Genomic DNA, 20,068 nt, shown 5'->3' with positions numbered 1-20,068 from the left:
TTCCACCGTAACGCTAACTGGGTTGTCATCCGGTCTGACGTGTCTCTACACACGTGACCGGTTCCCAGGTGTGCTGGGTTATCTATGAGTCATCAGTCCTATAAAGTCCACTTAACCCACAGGGATCCAGCTTCATTGCCATCTGGAGCACGGTGGGCCCTGACTGCCGATAGGGATATATACCCCCTTTTCCAAATCTGCCGGTCCCCCCGTAACACCGCCCTTTTGAAAAACAGTGGAATTCGTTAACGGATTCCTCTGTTTCCCATAGACTTGTATGGATGACGGATTATGCCAAAAGTAACTGCGTTGCTTCCGCTGGCCGACGCTGCGTTGCTTCCGCCGGGCGTAAGGAATGCAGCATGTAACGTTTTTTGAGTGACTGAATTCTTTATTTTTCACTGCGCATGCTTTTTTTTTTTTTTTTTTTTTTTAAATCACAGAAACTTTATTTTGTCTCTCAGCGGCCGAACTTTCAGCTGATCGCCTGGCGGCCGGCTATTGAGAGCGATCAGCTGAGCGGCCGGCTTTTGAGAGCGATCAGCTGGGAAATACAAACAGCCTAGTTGGAGTCGAGTGACAGTGAGAGGAGTGGAGTTGTAGAGCTGTCAGGGACCCGGCTAGGAGCCTGGGACCCTTGAACCATCAGGCAGGCAGACGGTGGTGGCCGCCTGCAGGAGTACCGGTAAAGCAGCCGACGGAACCTTAGGGACCGGGCCAGGGTTGGAGCCCGCCGGCCCTGAACCAAGGAGTCAACCATTTACCGGAGCACCAGAAACCGGGTACTCAGACCCCATCCTAGCTTAGAAGCCACTGAGTATAGGCAAATTAACTGATTGCAGGCTGGACCTCACGGGTTCATCCTCACCCAAAGTCCAGAAAGAAGGCAAAAGCCCACCGATACCAGGTGAGAGCCACCGCCAAGGGCCAAACATCCGACGGGCCAGCACCTGCGGGCAACCGAGGGCTCCTCCGGCAGTTCAACGCCGGGGAGCGGGCTACCACTGTCCAGTCAGGGGAGCCAAAAACCACAACAAGAGGTGGAAGGGAAAGGGGCCACCATCAACCTCACAAGGGGACACAAGCAGCCGGCTGCGGGACCCTACCATACTCGAACTTTGGTTTACCAGAGACTCTGAATGTGAATTAATCGTAAGTACACCAGTACCATCCGGGCACGACACTGCACCGCAGCATGGCACCCTGCATCCCGACAACAACACCGTTGCCAGTCCCCCACCAGGCCCCGGGACACACCGCCCCTACCCACGGAGGGGCTAACATCTAGGCTGTGACCGCAAGACCGATCCCGGATGAGCCCGCACCTTCACTTCAGCTGCAGCGGTGGTGCATCCCGTCACCACGACCCGTGGGTGGCGTCATGACCAGTAGGATGACAACGCGGCCCTCCCCGGCTGCGCGCCTTGTCCCACACCACCACCACACTACTGGCTCTCCCCTTAACAGAGCAACGTGGCCCCCGGTCCGGAGGCGCTCGTGCCACAGACAACCCGAGCCCGGACCTCGAGCGGCTCGCGGTACACTTAAGCCGGACCTGGAGAGGTATTACGTCAATTGCTGCCGTACCAGGGCAATTCGGGATGAACCGGGTAGAGTCCCTGGACTGTGCCATCTAAAGAATGCGGCAATTCCGGGCGGCTGCTGGCTGATATTGTTAGGCTGGGGGGCTCCCCATAATGTGGGGCTCCTCATCCTGAGAATACCAGCCTTCAGCCGTGTGGCTATACTATACTATTACTTATTTTACTGCATGATATAGACCCGCCCACCTGCGGCTGTGATTGGTTGCAGTGAGACATCTGTCACTCAGCGTGGGGGCGTGTCTGACTGCAACCAATCATAGGCGCTGGTGGGCGGGGAAAGTAGGGAATACCAGATTGAATAATGAGCGGCCCGCATTTTCAAAAGAGGAAAAGCCGCCGGAGCAGTGTGACAGCCGTGCAGCGCCGCGCTGGGGATCGTGGAGTGTGAGAGATGGGGAGAGACTTACCGACGGACAGTGAGAGAGACAGAACGATCAACTGACAGAGAAAGAGACCGACCGACAGACAGAGGGAGATTCACCGACATTGACAGGGAGACTGAAAAGACCTGCGTTTTGTTTGTCAAAAAGCATGCGGAACGCAACAAAAATGCAGTACAAGTGCATTTTGGTTGCGTTTTGACCCACATCATTGATTTCAATGTGTGGAGAACGCAGCTACAACGCACAAAAGAAGTGACATGCTGCTTTTTCTTCCCGCAGCGATTTTGGGCATCCAAAACTCTGCGTTCATAAACGCAGCGTGTGCATAGATTTTTCGGCTTTCTCATAGACTTTGCTGGGGAAGCTGAATGCATGCAATTTGGCACTGAAAACGCTGCAGTTCAAAACGCAGCATTTGCACGGAAAAAAACACAACGTGCGCACATAGACAAGTGACCGCCCGTGTGCGCATGTACATAGCGGTCTAGAGCTTAGATGTGTTCTGATCACTCCAATATCAGTCTTATCATCGCCACAAAGTTCACTTTCAAGAACTGATCCTCCACATCTGCCTGTTATTTTGCTGAGTCCTTTTGTTCTATAAAGTCATAACAATTGTAGTCACAACTAGAGATGAGCCAACCGGCCGCAGTTCGTCTCAATTCGGTTCGCTGAACGAAGGCCGCGTTCGAGTTCGGTCCGGCGAACCACTCGAACCCTATAGGAAACAATGGGAGACAATCACAAACACATAAAAACACATTATAAATGTACACATACAGTCAGTGGCGTAACTTGAGTTGGATGGGCCCCGGTGCAAAGTTTAGACCTGGGCCCCCCCTCCACATACACAGACACTTGGGGTAGGGGATAATGACACTAACATTCGGGGTACAGGATAATGACGCTGACACTTGGCTCTCACCCACAGCACCCAGAAATCCCTCTATCAGCACCCAGCTTTCCTATGTTCTGATATTTATCTTGTCCTCAGCACCCAGCTTTCCCATATCAGAGCATGAGAAAGCTGGGTGCTGAGAGATGTATATCATAACATGGGAAAGCTGGGTGCTGAGAGATGTATAGCAGAGCATGGGAAAGTTGGCTGCTGAGGGAAAGAGCCTTTTTCCCTCAGCACAAAACATTTCCATCCCATACTTGTATCTTTGTCCCCCTGAATAAAGTTCTCAAAATACTATAACAGCCCCCACATAGCCTTCCAAATAATTGTATAAAGGGTCCCACATAACCCTTCATATATTAGAATGCAGATACATAGCCCTCCATATATTATAATGCACCCCCATAATCCTCCATGTATAAAGTAGCCCTTCAATTATAATGCATTTCCCATAGTTCTCCATGTATTAAAATTCACCCCATAGTTCTCCATATATTATACTGCACCACATAGTCCTCCATGTTTTATAATGCACTTCCATAGTCCGTGTATAAGGTAGCCTCCATAGTCCTCCATATATTATAATGTAGCCCCCATAGTCCTATATGTATTATAACACAACCCCATAAAACTTCAGATGGTATTATGCAGCCCCATACTCCTCCATGTATAATTCACCCCTATATTCCATGTATAGGGTGTCCCTTCATTTTGTATTATACAGCCCCCCCCCCCCGACCTCCATTTTAATGCAGCCCTATAGACCTCCAGTATAAATCAAAATATTCCGTACAAATCCACCTTAAATTGTAATATAGATCAAAAATACCTTAGAGGTGGTAAGGGTTGTTCAGTATACCGCAATAACCCGACGCGCGTTTCAGCGTGCTTTCTTCAGAGCATCCCCTGAAGAAAGCACGCTGAAACACGTGTCGGGATATTGCGGTATACTGAACAACGCTGACCATCTCTAAGGTATATTGATTATAGCAATACATTTTGCACTTTGTTAGCACTTTATTTTTACAGGCCATTTTCATTCCATGCCTTTTTTACCATATTTATATAGCGATATTTATGAAGATAGAGCACTTTGCACTTTATGCATTATTTATTTCATAAGCGATTTATGGTAGTTTATACGATTTGGTCTTAACACTGTGGACTTGTACCTTTTGGTTTTACCGCTGCTGCTCTAACATGGGTATTTGATCCTGTTCTTTTATACTAATCTTTGAGTATGTACTTTATGTATTTTTAACTAAGATTTGTGAATAAAAATTAATAATTTTAAAGAAAAGACACCAATTCCTTTTTTGAACCGTTATTGGTTTTAAAGGCATTTTGATATGTATATTCAAACAATGCAGAATACCGCCATATAGTGCGAATTTTACTCTATATACATTAGTCACTTCCAGCCTCAGTTAGTGACTATTTACAATGACCTCGACTCCAATCAAAATACAGCGATGATGTTAAATAGTCACAACCTTCAATCCAGGTATATTCCCATAGAGCGCTGTATAGACTCCACACAATGATGCATCCGATCATATCGTGCTGTATTTTCCCTGTATACACATAAATACTGCTAAATATCTATCCTTAGTGATGTGTTTGCTGTATATCGCCATATACTGTTATCTACCTGAGATCACTGGAGCTGTTCGTCACTATTCACACTGACCTCTGACTATTGCTTGCATTTACCGTAGTCTCGGCAGTAACACTATCCGTGCTCCGTACATGATAGCACTCAGGCACTTAGGGCGGCACGGTGGCTCAGTGGTTAGCGCTGGGTTCGAATCCCACCAAGGACCACATCTGCAAGGAGTTTGTATGTTCTCCCCGTGTTTGCGTAGGTTTCCTCCGTGTACTCCGGTTTCTTGCCACACTCCAAAAACATAGAGGGAATTTAGATTGTGAGCCCCAATGGGGAGTGTGCCTGATGTATGTAAAGCGCTGCGGAATATGCGCTGCAGCTCTATAAAAATATTTTTAGTTTTATTTAAATGGGGAGCTGGCCTTTGTCTCATCACAGTCCTGATCACCAGGGTGCTCTACACCCTGTATACATTGTGCTACAAATCACCAGAGAACATATTGGTGCATGCACCCACATTGTGCCATGTATCCGGTTTTATTCCTCCATGTAGGACTTTATCTCACCAGTGTTCTTGTCTTATATTGCTGAGTATTTCCATATAGCGCTTTATATTTCAAAACTATTTTTTTAGGAGCCGATATCAGATCAGTAACTGCAAATCAGCCCCAGATAAACCAATAAACGAGATCACAACTGCATGGAGCAGCCACATCCCCCGCACTCCCTATGTGCTACATTACAGATATGAACAGAGATCAGCGGCGCCAGCTCCTGTGAATGGGTGGTGGCTCTTAAAAGAGCCGTTGTGGTGTTGGAGCAGCAGTGATCACTCACTTGGCGCTGGTGTACTTGGTGACGGCCTTGGTGCCCTCGGACACGGCGTGCTTGGCCAGCTCTCCCGGCAGCAGCAGGCGCACGGCGGTCTGGATCTCCCGGGAGGTGATGGTGTGGCGCTTGTTGTAATGAGCCAGGCGGGAGGCTTCCCCTGAGATGCGCTCGAAGATGTCACCAACGAAGCAATTCATGATGCCCATGGCCTTGGAGGAGATCCCGGTGTCGGGGTGCACCTGCTTCAGCACCTTGTACACGTAGATGGCATAGCTCTCCTTCCTGGTCTTCCTCCGCTTCTTGCCGTCCTTCTTCTGAGTCTTGGTCACGGCTTTCTTGGAGCCCTTCTTGGCGGCTGGGGCGGACTTGGCAGGATCAGGCATGATGAGAGCAGAGACCTCTCGTGACAAGACAAGAAGATAACGATTCTGCTCCTCCCAGAGCGGCCGTATTTATAGACCGGCCATGCAAATGAGCACTGCTGTCACATCGCTGTTCTACTGGGTGAAAAAGGCATGTGACTTGTGGGAACGTCATGATCACCGCCCCTGCAGCTCATTGGAGGATCCACAAGTCTCATTTCCATGGATGACTTCAGATTTAGTCAATGACAGGAAAGGAGGGCGGAGCAGCAGCTTATAAAACACTCCGGAGCCGGCGCACGCGTCACATTACAGTTCTTTATCTTCTGATCTCCGGAAAAGCAACGCAGCGATGTCTGGACGCGGCAAACAAGGAGGGAAGGCCCGCGCTAAGGCCAAGACCCGCTCATCCCGGGCAGGGCTGCAGTTCCCAGTCGGTCGTGTGCACAGGCTTCTCCGCAAGGGCAATTATGCCGAGAGAGTGGGCGCCGGCGCTCCGGTCTACCTGGCCGCTGTGCTCGAGTATCTGACTGCTGAGATCCTGGAATTGGCCGGCAATGCTGCCCGGGACAACAAGAAGACTCGCATCATCCCCCGTCACCTGCAGCTGGCTGTGCGCAATGACGAGGAGCTGAACAGGCTGCTGGGTGGGGTGACCATTGCTCAGGGAGGCGTCCTGCCCAACATCCAGGCCGTGCTGCTGCCCAAGAAGACCGAGAGCGGCAAGAAGAGCAAGTAACGCCGCTGATCCGCATCATCCACAACACAAAGGCTCTTCTAAGAGCCACCACCCCGTCCTCACAGGAGCTGGCGCCGCTGATCTCTGCTGTTGTTCTGTACATATAGTTATTATGGCTGCGGTTCTACATATCTCCGGGGGTATAAGCTGCACCTGGCAGTGTGAATAGTCCTGTGTATTATGAAGTTGGCACAGTGGCTGTAATTACTGGCACTAATGAGGTTTATCATCTGCGCTGTCACAGCACAAGGGAGTGTGAAATATCCAGATACAGACACCTCATATAGCGCTGTATATCCCCCAGTGCTCTGTATACCGCTGTATAGGCTGCTGCAGTCCTTTATATCCTCCATATACTCCTGTATAGGCTGCTGCAGTCCTGTGTATCCTCCATATACTCCTGTATAGGCTGCTGCAGTCCTGTGTATCCTCCATATACTCCTGTATAGGCTGCTGTATATCCTTCCTATAGAGCTGTATGGGTCCATATGTTGCTGTTAGTGATGGGGGATTTTCTTGTTTTGTTGCAGACTCCATATAGCGCTGAATAGAACAAAGCGCGAGAGAGACTCAGCCAATCAGCACGGAGTATGGCTCTGGCTCCGCCCATAGGCGACATCAGATTAGGTACCCAAACCGACGCTAAATTAACCCTTCAGTGCCTGTGATGTTTCCAGCTGCCTCTAGAGCAGGACAGAACCTAGCAATTGGAGAGTATACAGCAATATATGGAGGCATACCGATCTATTAATAATAATAATAAATTGTATTCATTTATATAGCGCTATTAATTCCACAGCGCTTTACATACATTGGCAACACTGTCCCCATTGGGGCTCACAATCTAGAGTCCCTATTACTGGAGTATACAGCACAATAAGGAGGTAAATAACAGTATATGGAGGTAAGCAGAACTATGAATATACAGCAGTATATAGATATTATGCTGCACTATATGGGGATATAAATCACATTATAACTGGGTTTGTTAGCTTAGAATAAATTGGGTTACAATCATGCACAGCTGGATCAGTGACTAAAGTGTACATCTGCCCGATCACCTCGTATGTTCCACCAGAATGTGGGGGGTGAACTTGCCTCTACTGTGAGAACACGGATAAATGTGAAGCAAGATCGGCCACTAAGGAGTTCATCCGGGAAGAAGACACTTGTACTGGACTATACACCCCGGTGTTCTGTATTATCAGACACATGACAGATCAGTGCCAGCATTCACAAGAGATCGGCAGTCAGCTCACCCCACAGCAGCAGAAGGACAAACTGTAAAGAAGGCAGGAGCACGTGTTACAGAAAAGGAACAGAAGAAACCGTCGCCAATGAGCGGGAATTTCAAATTCGTTGTAGCTCCGCCTATATACATACATTCCAGTAAGAGCGCTCATTTGTTTAACCCTTTGGTGTCACCGTATTCAGCTGCGGTTTGTCACTTTTCCATCTCCCGCTGCTGTGACCCTCCTGCCGTTCTTGTGAACTTCCCGCCCAATCGCTGCTCTCCGTCCATCTGATTATAACCTGCACCTCTGCATATAGGGGAGATTATATTCTGAGAATTCAGGTCTGGGGCAGCTCTAATACTCAGGATACAGCGCAGTCCTGTCCTCCAGACCTGCTGCCCCCGCACACGGTGATCGCGCTGGATGGAGGATGAGCCGCCATTATTATTCTGAAGAGTTATCATTAATCTTCGGTGGCCGCCATCGATCGGTGACAATAGTGTCCAAGACGCGGTGATTACACAGGAGTCTATAGACCCGGTACAGATCGTCCATCTAATCAGCGTTATTCCCGGTGAATATTCGCTGTACCTGATCACCTACACGGGTCTAATCCAAGATATTATTAAGCAGCATCAACTTTCATCTCACAGCTGAACTTTACAGTTTCCTTTGCAGTAACCGCAGCACAGCAGGATATGGACTGTGCCCAGATATATCCATGTTCGGCTATACCACCCCCATCACACACCCCGGTGTTATATGTATAACAGCCACATGATAGATCAGTGAGAGCGAACAGCATTCATCAGGGCACAGGAAATCTGCCCTCCGCTCACCCCACAGCAGCAGGACATTGCAGCCTTTCAGGTAGATGTGGGTGGCTCTGAAAAGAGCCTTTGGGTTGTGAGGACAGAATAGAGCAGAATTAACCTCCGAAGCCGTAGAGAGTGCGGCCCTGGCGCTTCAGCGCGTACACCACGTCCATGGCGGTGACGGTCTTCCTCTTGGCGTGCTCGGTGTAGGTGACGGCGTCACGGATCACATTCTCCAGGAAAACTTTCAGGACTCCGCGAGTCTCTTCGTAGATGAGGCCGGAGATGCGCTTGACGCCTCCTCTGCGGGCGAGACGGCGGATGGCAGGCTTGGTAATGCCCTGGATGTTATCACGGAGCACCTTCCTGTGCCGCTTGGCGCCGCCTTTCCCGAGACCTTTTCCTCCTTTACCGCGACCTGACATCTTTAGAGTAGTTGGAAAAGAACAAGTGATGAACTGACGCCGACTCCTCCTTTATGTAGAGGATAGTCGGACCAGAAGGAGAACTGATGAGATGACGCGCGTCCGGGGCGTGTTTTACAGACTGACGACTCCGCCTTTCCTCTGCTGATTGGCTGAATACAAAACTGTTAGGGAGTTTGAATTTACCGCCCTTTCGGCTTCTTCTGCAGTTCATTTGACTCTAATATAACTTCTCCCCAAATGAGAATTATCCCAAATACAGTCCATAGATAAAATCCACCGAACACTAATGTGTTATGTAAGCAACTTTCCAGATCTCCGTCATTATCTCCCCAGTCGCTTATTCCTGCAGTCTATGTACAGATCAGTTCCACAGCTACAAGCAGGAGGTCCGTGCTATAACATGATCTTACATTTTCACAGAGAAGCGGCCTCATACTCAGGCGACAATGTCCGCTGTGTGGAGGGATATAAACGGCTTCATCTATCACCAGCCAGAGTATGAAGATTGCTGAGTAGTAGCGCAGAGCAGGCACGGGATGATGAGAGCAGTAATTAGGCAGCAGTCACACGGCCGTATAACTGAGGCCGGGATCGCATACAATGCTCCGACTGGCGGAGGCTCTTCCTGACCGGAGCGAGAGGTCCATAGCAATAGAAGCTTAGAAAGAGCAAAATCCTTCAGATATTATTCAAGTAAAGACTAGTAAAAAGATCGAGTAAATAGAGAAACCTCAGGGAGACTTGTTTGGTTACCCATGGGGTGTTTGCAAAACCACTAATAAAAAAATTAATAGAAAAACCGGAGAAACAAGTGGGGTATCATGCAAAACAATGAGAAATATTTATTTGGGTACAAAAACATATGAGATACAAATATTGTATATAAAAAAAGAGGAAAAGATGACAGATGCAATAGACTTCTGGCAGAAAAAAAAACACTACAGACCTGTGTAATTACATATGGGTAAGTAGCACCCGGCTACCAAAATCATAACAATTGTAGTCACAACCATGTAGCCATTCCATCAAATAATAATTATTGATATATAAAGTGCTACTATGTAGGAGGATTTTCTTTTGCAAAAAGCAGGGATTACATACCAAAAACACAAGAGTTTAAATCAATGCAGGGATAAAGTGCCAGCAATGCAAGGGTCTGGATCTTTTAACAAAACCTTAACAATTACACAATTACACTGCCCTGCTTAAAAAAAAAAAAAAAACAACTCATAGCAGTTGTACTCACAAACAGTCATTTCATCAAATATTAAGTATTGACAAGTGCTGCAATGCTGGAGGAATTTTTTTGGGAAAAAAACAGGGATTACATACCAAAACAGAATAGAATGTAAATCAATGCAGGGATAAAGTTCCAGCAGTGCAATAGTCTGGAGTCGCCCCAGGAGAGGTAACCGCATTTTGCGTGTCACAGAACAGGCTTCCTCAGACCAGAAGTGAGGGGTGTTTATTCTGTTCATTCTAATTTTCTTTAGGTATTTAATCCCTGTTTCTCTATCGTTTCATTGGGGGACACAGGACCATGGGTTATGCTGCTGTCACTAGGAGGCTGACACTAAGTAAACAGAAAAAGTTAGCTCCTCCCCAGTAGTATAACCCCTGAGCCGGAGGCGGGCTCAATCAGTTTTTTGCTTAGTGTTGTAGGAGGCTGATGTGGGCCGACTGGGCCCTCTTCAGCCACTTGATTTTTTTGCGTAATTTTTTTTTTTTTTCTTTTCCTTTTTTCTCGGCGACGCTCGTCGCTCTCATCTGTGGTACTTCTCTGTTTTCTGCAGGTACCGTACTTCCCTACCTCAGCCTTTCGCAGCCCGGTGGGTACCACTCCCTAGGGTCGCAGGGGTTTGAGACTTCGGGCCCTTTTCCCCGTCCATTCCCGTGGTACCACTCCCGGGGGTGTTCGTGTGGGCAGAACCTTGGGGCACCCCTGATTCGCCCTACGGTATCACCCCAAAGGGCCTACAGGGGCATACGGCAGGGATCGGATCTCTGCAGCACGTTTAAAATCCGATGGGGCCCGCATTGCTGCCTTCTCCTGCAGGGGGGCTGCCTTCCCCCAGCATGATGTCCATCTCCCTGCCTCAGAACGCTGCTCCCCCGGAACCCGCAGTTTTTCCAGGACGGGGGCACTGCTCACAGGCAGGGGCAGAGCGCCCTGCCTGCACCGCATCCATGGCTGGGCCGGCGCCGCCGAGTTCAGGTAGGACCAAGCTTCGCCTACCTTCTCCGGGCGGCTGAACAATTGAGGCCCCGGTCTCGGCCTAAACGCTCTGCGCCCCAGCCACAGCGGTCGTTCAGTCGGCGGTGCGCACTGGTACTACCGCAGGGCTCCCTCTCGGCGCCCCGAACATCTCTGCTGCGCCACCGCTGCTCCCAGGTATCACCGCTTCGCTCCACCGCCCTGCACGCCGGCAGCCCCGAAAATTTAGTCCCCGGCTTCGGCCTGGTCCTCGGCGTCCCAGGCCCGCCTCCTGCACAGCGCTATTGGTCGCCAGCCTCTCCTTCTCCGCCCTCCGCTCTGCCCCAGGCATCACTAGGGGGGTGGGGGATAGCCTTTCCCGCTCCCTCAGCGTTCAGTTTATTTAAAAGAAAAAAAAAAAAGATTATGGCAGTCTTCCTGCCTGCAGATTGCTGAGGCTGCAGCAACTTTTTTTCTTTTTTTTTCAGGGAAAAAATAGGACACACTCGTATTTTTAGTATATATTTTTTATATTGGGTCGACTTTTTATTAAAATTACGTGCATGAGTTCTTTTATACATTGACTCTTACATTGCTTATGCGGGCACTTGTTTTATATCACGTTTTTTAGTACATAGCGTTTCCAGCTCGACTTTTTAGTTATTTTGGGTCGGTAAGCCCAAGACTCGGTCCCCTCTTTTGTGAATTATTGTCAAGAAGTTATCAGATTGCTGTTGACCCCTGCCGGGTTAACGCCCTGTTTCAGGCCATAAATACCCTCGCTGTCGTCCCTCGGGTCCGTGCACATGCGCTGCGTCCCCGGCCGCCGCTCGGTCATACCATCCACAGGACTGGCGCAAGTCCCGTACCAGGGACATTTTCCTATGCTATAAGCGGACCCGCCAGGTCTCGTCTTTTGTGGCCCCCCCCAGTTTTTCCACCTTATTCCCCAGGTCCAGACTGCCCTTCCTCCGGTAGTCTTCCGACCCCTCGGGTGATGGCCCAGGCTTCCACCTCTGCTGGACTCCGAGCAGGACCCGGATGTCTTGGCGCATGACGAATAGCCTGCTACTAATGGTGAGTGAAGCCGTAAGGCTACGGACACCCCTCTTCTCTCCGTGCACGCAGGTCTCCCTTAAGACATTTGGTGCGGACCCCTGATGTGCTCAGAGGACATCCAGAGCCCGCCGAGTTACCGCGTGCTCACAGACAACTACCAGACACGAAGTTGACCAGCAGTAAGTCTTGTCACTGTCTTTTTTTCCCTTCTCCAAGGCGATTTCGGAGAGAAGGGGCATACTAAACTTGAGTCGCTGATGATCACAGACGACATCCAGACACGGCGCTTACCAGCGGTAAGTCGTGTTATTGTCATTATCATTCCCCCAAAGGGCTCTGGAGAGAGGGGGCATGCCACCTTGCAGAGACCAAGGTGGGGGCCACTGCGGTTTTCAGTGGACATCCACTTCGCCGGTGACTGCGTGATCACGGATAATCCCCGGACGCGATTTTTCCCAGGGGTAAGTCCGTTCATTTGTCTTACTCCTTCTCGAAGGGGGCTCCGAAAGGAAGCGGTACGCTACCCTATATGCGACCCGCCTGGATCTCCCCGGGCTTCTCGTCCCTATCGTGCCGCTCCACAGGGACTCCACGGACATCCTACGCAGCGGTTCACGTCTCACCTATGCCGACCCAGGGCTGGATATCTTATTCAGTGAGTACCCTCTCTTCACAAACCTGATGTCTGCCCGCTACTCGGCCGGAGCCTCTAGCATCAGTGTGCCCACCATCGAGACCTCTGACGCGGGATCAGGAATGCAGATTCGACATCTAGGAAGTCGCCGACTTCCTTTCCAGCTTTCGGGTTCGCCCTTTCGGAGATAGGCGAGTCCAGTTTATCCCCTAGGCTACGTCAGGGTGGACTACTCTCTCCCCTAGGCTACATAAGGGAAGGGTACATCCCTTTCCCGGCATCGGCCCTGAAGCACCAGGACTCGTTCCCTCACGCTAGGTTTGTCAGGGAGCCTTTATCCCTACAACAGCCATCTCCGCCTTGCGTGGCTGCAAACCGTCCCAGCTTTCTAAGAGCGCTTGCAGGGATCACGATCCCTACGCATCCTCAGGCTCTCTCCGCCCAGAAACGACCAGGAGACCCAGAGTCCCCTTCAAGGACCCTCACCTTGAGGCTTAGTCCTTCATCATCATTTTTCGCTACTAGGGTAGCTGAGCTACAGGAAGGAGTCCTCCCAGACCCTGCCCGGTCCATCATTCCTCAGGCACGGTATTCGAGCCGTTCAGGGTGGCTACTCCTCACGCAGGAGTAGTTTCTATCCTGGCACAGAGTCCCGCGTGCTCTTTGCCTCCCGCTCCCGTTTTTTTTTTTTTTTTCCCTTCGGTTTCTTGCTATGCGAGTCCTCGACAGCCTGTGGCGGTGTTAGCGATGGTGTACATACCAGATTTCATCCCGGTCTCTCCAACGGACCACACTGAAGAACGGGGACAGGAAGGTTCCGTCTTCGCGGGTGACCGGCCAATCTCCTTCTAGCGGACCAGTCTTCGCATCCTTCCCTGGGAAGCTTCCCTTTCCTCCTCTGAGGCTTATTATCAACCGTCACCAGCTTCCCGTACTAGGGTATGCGACCCCACCATTCCTCGGCACGTCCCCGAGGGACACCTCTAGAGTGTCGTCTCCCCTTCAACATTCCGAACTCGGACCCAGTCGGTTAGCCCGGTTACAATTTCTTCTCTGGGTCATATTGCCCAGTCAGGTTCCAGTCGGGTCATGCCTCAGCAGTGATGTGCATCATCCACCAGGAAGACGCAGAGAGCGTCATGGCAAGGGAAGAAGCCAAGAGGATCTTGCTCTGGGACGCGCCCTTTCTCTCGCTAATCTCGGCAGCACGTTCCGAGCGTTGACGTTTGGACGGCCGATTTCCGCGGTAGGATAGACCTCGCGTAGGTAAAGGGCTCCAACAGGGTTATCACCAGCCAGATCTCTGGCGAAAGAAGACCTCCAGTCATGACTTTTTGGCCTTCCGATCCAACTCTCAAGTCAATGGTGCGTCGAGTACACCACCTGCTCTGGACTAGAGGACGACGCCCTAGACCGGTTGTGTAGCCTGTTCAGGCTCTCGTGCATCTTCCCGCGGCTTCCCATGATCTCGAGGGTTATCAAGAGGGACCTAGGCAGGCGATAGCTCGGGAGTGGTCCAGGCGAGCATAGTTTCGCATAACTTACTCATCTCCTCGCAGATGCCCCGTGGCTCCTTCCAGACCGCCAGATTTTTCCGTGTCGGGGCCCCTCTATTCTTCCAGGACTCAGAAGTCCCAGGTTCCATGGCCTCACCAGTGGATCCCGGGTGCTGGCTCGGTCAGGTCTGTGGACAAGATGATGGCAGACATGAGGAGGGCCGGGAATCCAGTTCCCTCGAAGATTTATTTCCACTCGGAAAGAGCTCCCCCGGTGGTATGAGAACCGCATCTTCAGAGACCTTTCACTTCCGTCCTTCAATCAGGGCCTTCGCTCAGAGAAAAGTCCATCTGGCTCGGCGTTTTCATCGTTCACTAGAAATGTGAGACCCTAATCCAGTGATGAGTTGCTCAAGGTACCCCTTTTTCCCTGCTCCCACCTGTTTTGATAGGTGGGCTCCTTGTGGCCATCTGGTTGTTACAGACGGCATCAGGGCGGACAGCCCTCTCGTAGTCTCTTCCCCCCCTTTTCCGGCTCCGCCAGCGGGATAAGGGGGGGCTCCAGCCAGAACCCTTCGTTTCTGTCCGAGACACCCTGCCTTTCCTTCCAGAAGAGGACTTTAGGTTTTGTTTTTTTCGGTTCTAGGCTACCCTCTCAGCCTGAAAGGGGCATAGTTCTTTCTAGGGCTGGTACGAGCCCTCAGTCTTTCGTGTCTGTAGGACACCATTTTTCGGTTACACGAACTGTCAGTCCATACTTCCACCCTTTCCCAAGAGGCGTATGCCGGCGCCAAGGGCCTGAATATCACATGGATCCCTTTCTCCATATGTGAGGACTATCGCATGAAGGACGGACTTCCGCCGCGGTCTACCGAGCAAGGGGCACCCTTGAACGATCGGACTCCAGACGTCGATCGACCAGATCCTCTGGTCCGCCACCCGATCTAGTTGGCGTACCTTTACTAGTTTCTACCAGGTTCTCACTCAGGCTTCGGCAGATAGGGACGACTATGTCAAGGAAGCACTAAGAATATTATCTGATCGCACCTATTACCATATAGTGGAATGGGTTGATTATGAACATGCTGTATCAGCATATAAAAACCTGATACAGAAGGCCATTGATAATAATTTATTTAATACATCTGAAAAAAAGTTCCTGCAGACTGAACATCATAATATAGCATTTTTTTATCATTTGCCTAAACTACATAAAAATTCAGACATTCCCCCAGGACGACCCATAATATCAGGTATCAATTCATTAACAGCCAATTTAGCGGCATATGTCGACCAACTATTGCAACCGCAAGTCTTGAAGCTCAGTAGTCATATCAGGGACTCCTCACATCTTATAAGCATTATTAAAGATATCCCTTGGAAACGCTCTTATCTTTTTGTCACTATAGATGTAGCTTCTTTATATTCCAATATTGATCATGATTTGGGTCTTTTCAGTTGTGCGCATTTCCTACAGAATGATGACAGAATCCCAGATGTGCAAAAAGATTTCCTCATTGAGGCCATGGGTTTCATATTGAGAAATAATGATTTCATTTTCTCTGAACACCTATACCACCAGAGAATTGGTACAGCGATGGGGTCAAAGGCAGCTTGCTCCTACGCAAACCTCTTTATGGGGCTTTTTGAATACCTCCATATACAAAACGGGTATCACACCAAGGGCATAGTGGTCTACAAAAGATTCATTGATGACCTATTCCTTATATGGGACAATGAGCTCAGTGATATCAATTCTTTTTTGGGCTCTTTGAAAAATAACCTATGGGACTTGGAGTTTGCACCTGTCTTTCATGAGAATGCGATCAATTTTTTGGACCTAACCATCTACCATCATGATGGTAAAATATGCACTAAGACCTTTTTCAAGCAGGTCGATGCCAATAGTTACATCGACTTTGGCAGTGAGCATTACAACAAATGGTTACAAAACATACCCCTAAACCAGTACAAAAGGATAAGGAGGAATTGCACCTTGGAGTCAGATTTCAAAGCTCAGGTTGACACTCTTAAAAATCGTTTCCTTGAAAAGAAATATCCCAATCATTTACTGAAAAAAGCTTATAATACCACCATATTGCTTGAGCAGGAGGATCTTCTCGTTTCGAGGAAATCCCTCTTACCAGGCAAAACACCAGATAACTGTGTCCAACCAGATAGCTCACTAGCCTTCAATTTCATCACCACATTTAGTAGTGACAATTTTGATATCAAAAGATTTTTTTGCAGACATTGGAATATATTGTTGAATTACCCTATCCTTGGAAAGGTTTTACCTGCCCGTCCTGGGGTCACATTCAGGAGAGCCCCTACCATCAAGAAAATCATAGCACCTAGTAGATTAAAAAAGGCACAGAATACCAAAACCAATACTTTTCCATTGGGGTCCTTTAAATGCAACACTAGGAATTGCCTATGCTGTAAGAGCATCCACCACAACAGGACATCTTTCTGTTCATTCAGGGGAACTGAGGACTTTCCCATTAAGGACCATTTAACCTGCCAGTCTAATTTTGTGATTTATTTGATAGACTGTATCTGTGGTAAGCAATATGTTGGGAGGACTTGCCAGCCTCTACATTGCAGGTTAAATTCTCACAGACATAATGTCAAAATAGGCTTCATGCTGCATGGTTTGTCAAGGCATTGTGCCTTATTCCATGATAAAACAATGTCTTTTAAAATTACTCCTATTGAACAAATTCCAGCAGATACGTTAAATAGAATGGAATTGTTGAGCAAAAAGGAAACGTACTGGATACATAAGCTTGGTACTCTAAAACCCCATGGCCTTAATGAACTTATGGATCTTTTTTATTAATTTTTATTAATTTTTATAAATTTCTTTTATTAATATCTCTTCAATATATATATTTTTATTAATTGTTAATTAAATCCTTTGATAATTACCATTGTTTTCAAATATCAGCATGCAGCTTATTTTTATAGGTCAATATTTCATTTTTATAGCATTTTTATATATATATATATATTCATATTTTTATCAGTATATCGTTTTATCCTTTCAATTCCATATTTCTTTTAATCAGCTTGCATATAAACTGCACCATGATTATAACTCCTAATTTTTATGTTCCAAACAGACTCTTTTTTCAATATGTGTGTTGTACATGGACATATGCCTTTAGATTTGGTGGTATGTCCTTTCATCCGCTAATTGCCTCTCCTTTTTAATGTACATGTGTTTTTCTCTGTTTGGTTTGTGCATAATTCTAATTGAGTATCGCGGCCATAAGGCATATATATACACATATATATTTTCTCTCTTTATTGTTTTTTCTTTTTGGAGCGCACACAGTTGCCTCTTATTTCTTTCTTGCATCATGCTTTTTCTTTTTTCGCTAGTATACAATCATTTACACTAATTTATCTGTTATATATAGTTGTTTCAAATTGTTTTTTCTGATCTTTCAGATTTATTCACCCTAATTTCTCATTCCGACTATCTCCTTCATTCACGCATGCGCTTTTTTTTATTTTTTTTTTTTTTTTTTATTTTTTCCCACACTTTGTCCTTGCATCACCTCTGGCAGTGGGTTCAGATAATAGTGAGCGGTGCCTGCTCACGCATGCTCAGTACATTTTTTTCTCACGATCTGGCTTGAACTCTTTTCACCCCTGTCTCACATATTTTCTATCGCAGCGACTCTGCTTCTTTAAATACACTTTGCCCTACACTTCCAATGAAACAAAAAAAAAAATTTCTCTTTGGCTTTTTATTGGTCATTATTCTTTATAATTGTTGGATGAGAACACGAATATTAAAATTTTTTTTTCTATATACACTTTTTTCATATACCAGTCCATATAAATTCTTTAATTTTTTTAATCCTTTAGCAATTTTTATACACCCATACACATTTTATCCCCATGTTTTTTTTATATATATTTTTTTTTTATATATATTTTTTTATATATACACATGTTATATATATGTAAATAAAGAGATTTTTCATATAGGTATATGCATACACATATAATCAAATAGATATATATCTTTTTATATCATTTTATTTGCATATTCATTTACATTTATATTTATTCACAGCGGAAAAAAAAAAAAAAAAAAAAGGTTTTTTTTATATACACATATATATATATTTTTCACGATTGTTCACATCAATCTTTCAGTGTCACTGTTTTTTTCTTCGTTCTGATTATATCAAACTGGTTTATATATCCAGCACTCCAGCAAGTGCAACTGGTTACACCCTATCTCTAATCACAACCATAAACTTTTTTTTCTCTTTCTCTCTCCTCTTTTTTTTTTCTCTTTCCATTTCCTCTCTAAGGCTATGTGCGCACGTTGCTTTTTACCTGCTTTTTACCTGCTTTTTTGCTGCTTTTTCAACTGCAGCGTTTAATGCCAAAATGGTTGTGTTCTGCTTTTCAAGCAAAGTCTATGGGAATTTGGGTTTCTTGTCCCCACTATGCAGTTCAAACTGCAGCCTTTTTGGTGCAGAACTTTGGTCAAAAACTCAGCTTTGCAGTGCAAAACCCAAATGGCAAAAACAACTGACATGTGAATTGTTTTTGCCATTTGGGTTTTGCACTGCAAAGCTGAGTTTTTGACCAAAGTTCTGCACCAAAAAGGCTGCAGTTTGAACTGCATAGTGCGGACAAGAAACCCAAATTCCCATAGACTTTGCTTGAATAGAAGAACACATCCATTTTGGCATTAAACAGCGCAGAAGAAAAAGCAGCAAAAAAGCAGGTAAAAAGCAGGTAAAAAGCAACGTGCGCACATACCCTTAGAGCTCCACGTGGCAATGAGTCACTGGCTCTCTGACATCATTCCTGATGACGTGGTTACTCATTTTTTTCAATGCTTTATATCTCACGCCGTGCAGCAGCACATGTCATGCTGTTCTTTTCTTGTACTGTTTTGTCCTGATGAAGAAGGCGGTATGCCTTCGAAACGCGTAGACTTGTGCCAATAAAGGAAAGGATTTCACTTTATCCATCGGAATTGTGGTTTTCTAGCGCAGCATTTAACCTGGTTCTCTCTCAGCCATCCTGTTATCTACCCGATCTAGTTGGCGTACCTTTACTAGTTTCTACCAGGTTCTCACTCAGGCTTCGGCAGAGGCCAGTCTTGGCGTAAGGTTTGCGGGTGGCAGTGGCATACCTGTAACAACGTAGGCGCTTGTAGGTCCGAGTCAAGCCCGGCAAGGGGAAGCGACTTCCTTCCTATCTCCGGTGATGCTTTTCTTCCCACCCAGGGACTGCTTTTGGACGTCACATGGTCCTGTGTCCCCCAATGAAACGATAGAGAAAGAAGGATTTTTGTGTACTCACCATAAAATCTCTTTCTCTGAGTCTTCATTGGGGGACACAGCACCCACCCTGCTTGTGTTATTTGTTATATATTACCTGTCTGTTACCCCAGTGGCCATATCCCCAGGCCACTGGTCACACGACTATTGGTCATAGTTTTTACCTTGTTTTATCCAGGATTGTTTGGTTCTCCTCCTACTGCTTGTGCACTAAACTGATTGAGCCCGCCTCCGGCTCAGGGGTTATACTGCTGGGGAGGAGCTAACTTTTTCTGTTTACTCAGTGTCAGCCTCCTAGTGACAGCAGCATAACCCATGGTCCTGTGTCCCCCAATGAAGACTCAGAGAAAGAGACTTTACGGTGAGTACACAAAAATCCTTCTTTTTTGCAAAAATATTCCTCCTGCTTTGCAGCACTTTATAGGTCAACCAATACCTATTATTTGATGAAATGACTGCATGT

The 20,068-nt window shown here is 47.3% G+C and overlaps 3 protein-coding genes across 3 annotated transcripts; 1 reads left to right on the top strand and 2 right to left on the bottom strand.

Moving 5' to 3' along the window:
• Positions 1-1,892: 1,892 nt before the first annotated feature.
• Positions 1,893-5,708, bottom strand: LOC142246245 (histone H2B 1.1-like). The gene is made up of 2 exons (XM_075319279.1): positions 5,332-5,708; positions 1,893-2,705 (listed from the first exon to the last, which is right to left on the bottom strand). The coding sequence occupies exons 1-2, from the start codon at positions 5,706-5,708 to the stop codon at positions 2,615-2,617; spliced, it is 468 nt and encodes a 155-aa protein (XP_075175394.1). The 3' UTR covers positions 1,893-2,614.
• Positions 5,709-6,039: 331 nt separating this feature from the next.
• On the top strand, positions 6,040-6,426 carry LOC142246244 (histone H2A type 1-like). The gene has a single exon (XM_075319278.1). The coding sequence runs from the start codon at positions 6,040-6,042 to the stop codon at positions 6,424-6,426; it is 387 nt and encodes a 128-aa protein (XP_075175393.1).
• Positions 6,427-8,589: 2,163 nt separating this feature from the next.
• On the bottom strand, positions 8,590-8,901 carry LOC142246242 (histone H4). The gene has a single exon (XM_075319277.1). The coding sequence runs from the start codon at positions 8,899-8,901 to the stop codon at positions 8,590-8,592; it is 312 nt and encodes a 103-aa protein (XP_075175392.1).
• Between the last annotated feature and the right edge of the window lie 11,167 nt (positions 8,902-20,068).

Source organism: Anomaloglossus baeobatrachus, chromosome 7 (assembly GCF_048569485.1).
Source record: "Anomaloglossus baeobatrachus isolate aAnoBae1 chromosome 7, aAnoBae1.hap1, whole genome shotgun sequence".
In the NCBI taxonomy this organism is placed as follows: Eukaryota; Metazoa; Chordata; class Amphibia; order Anura; family Aromobatidae; genus Anomaloglossus; species Anomaloglossus baeobatrachus.
Note: the sequence above shows the minus strand (reverse complement) of the source record. Positions and strands in the feature narration are given on the sequence as shown.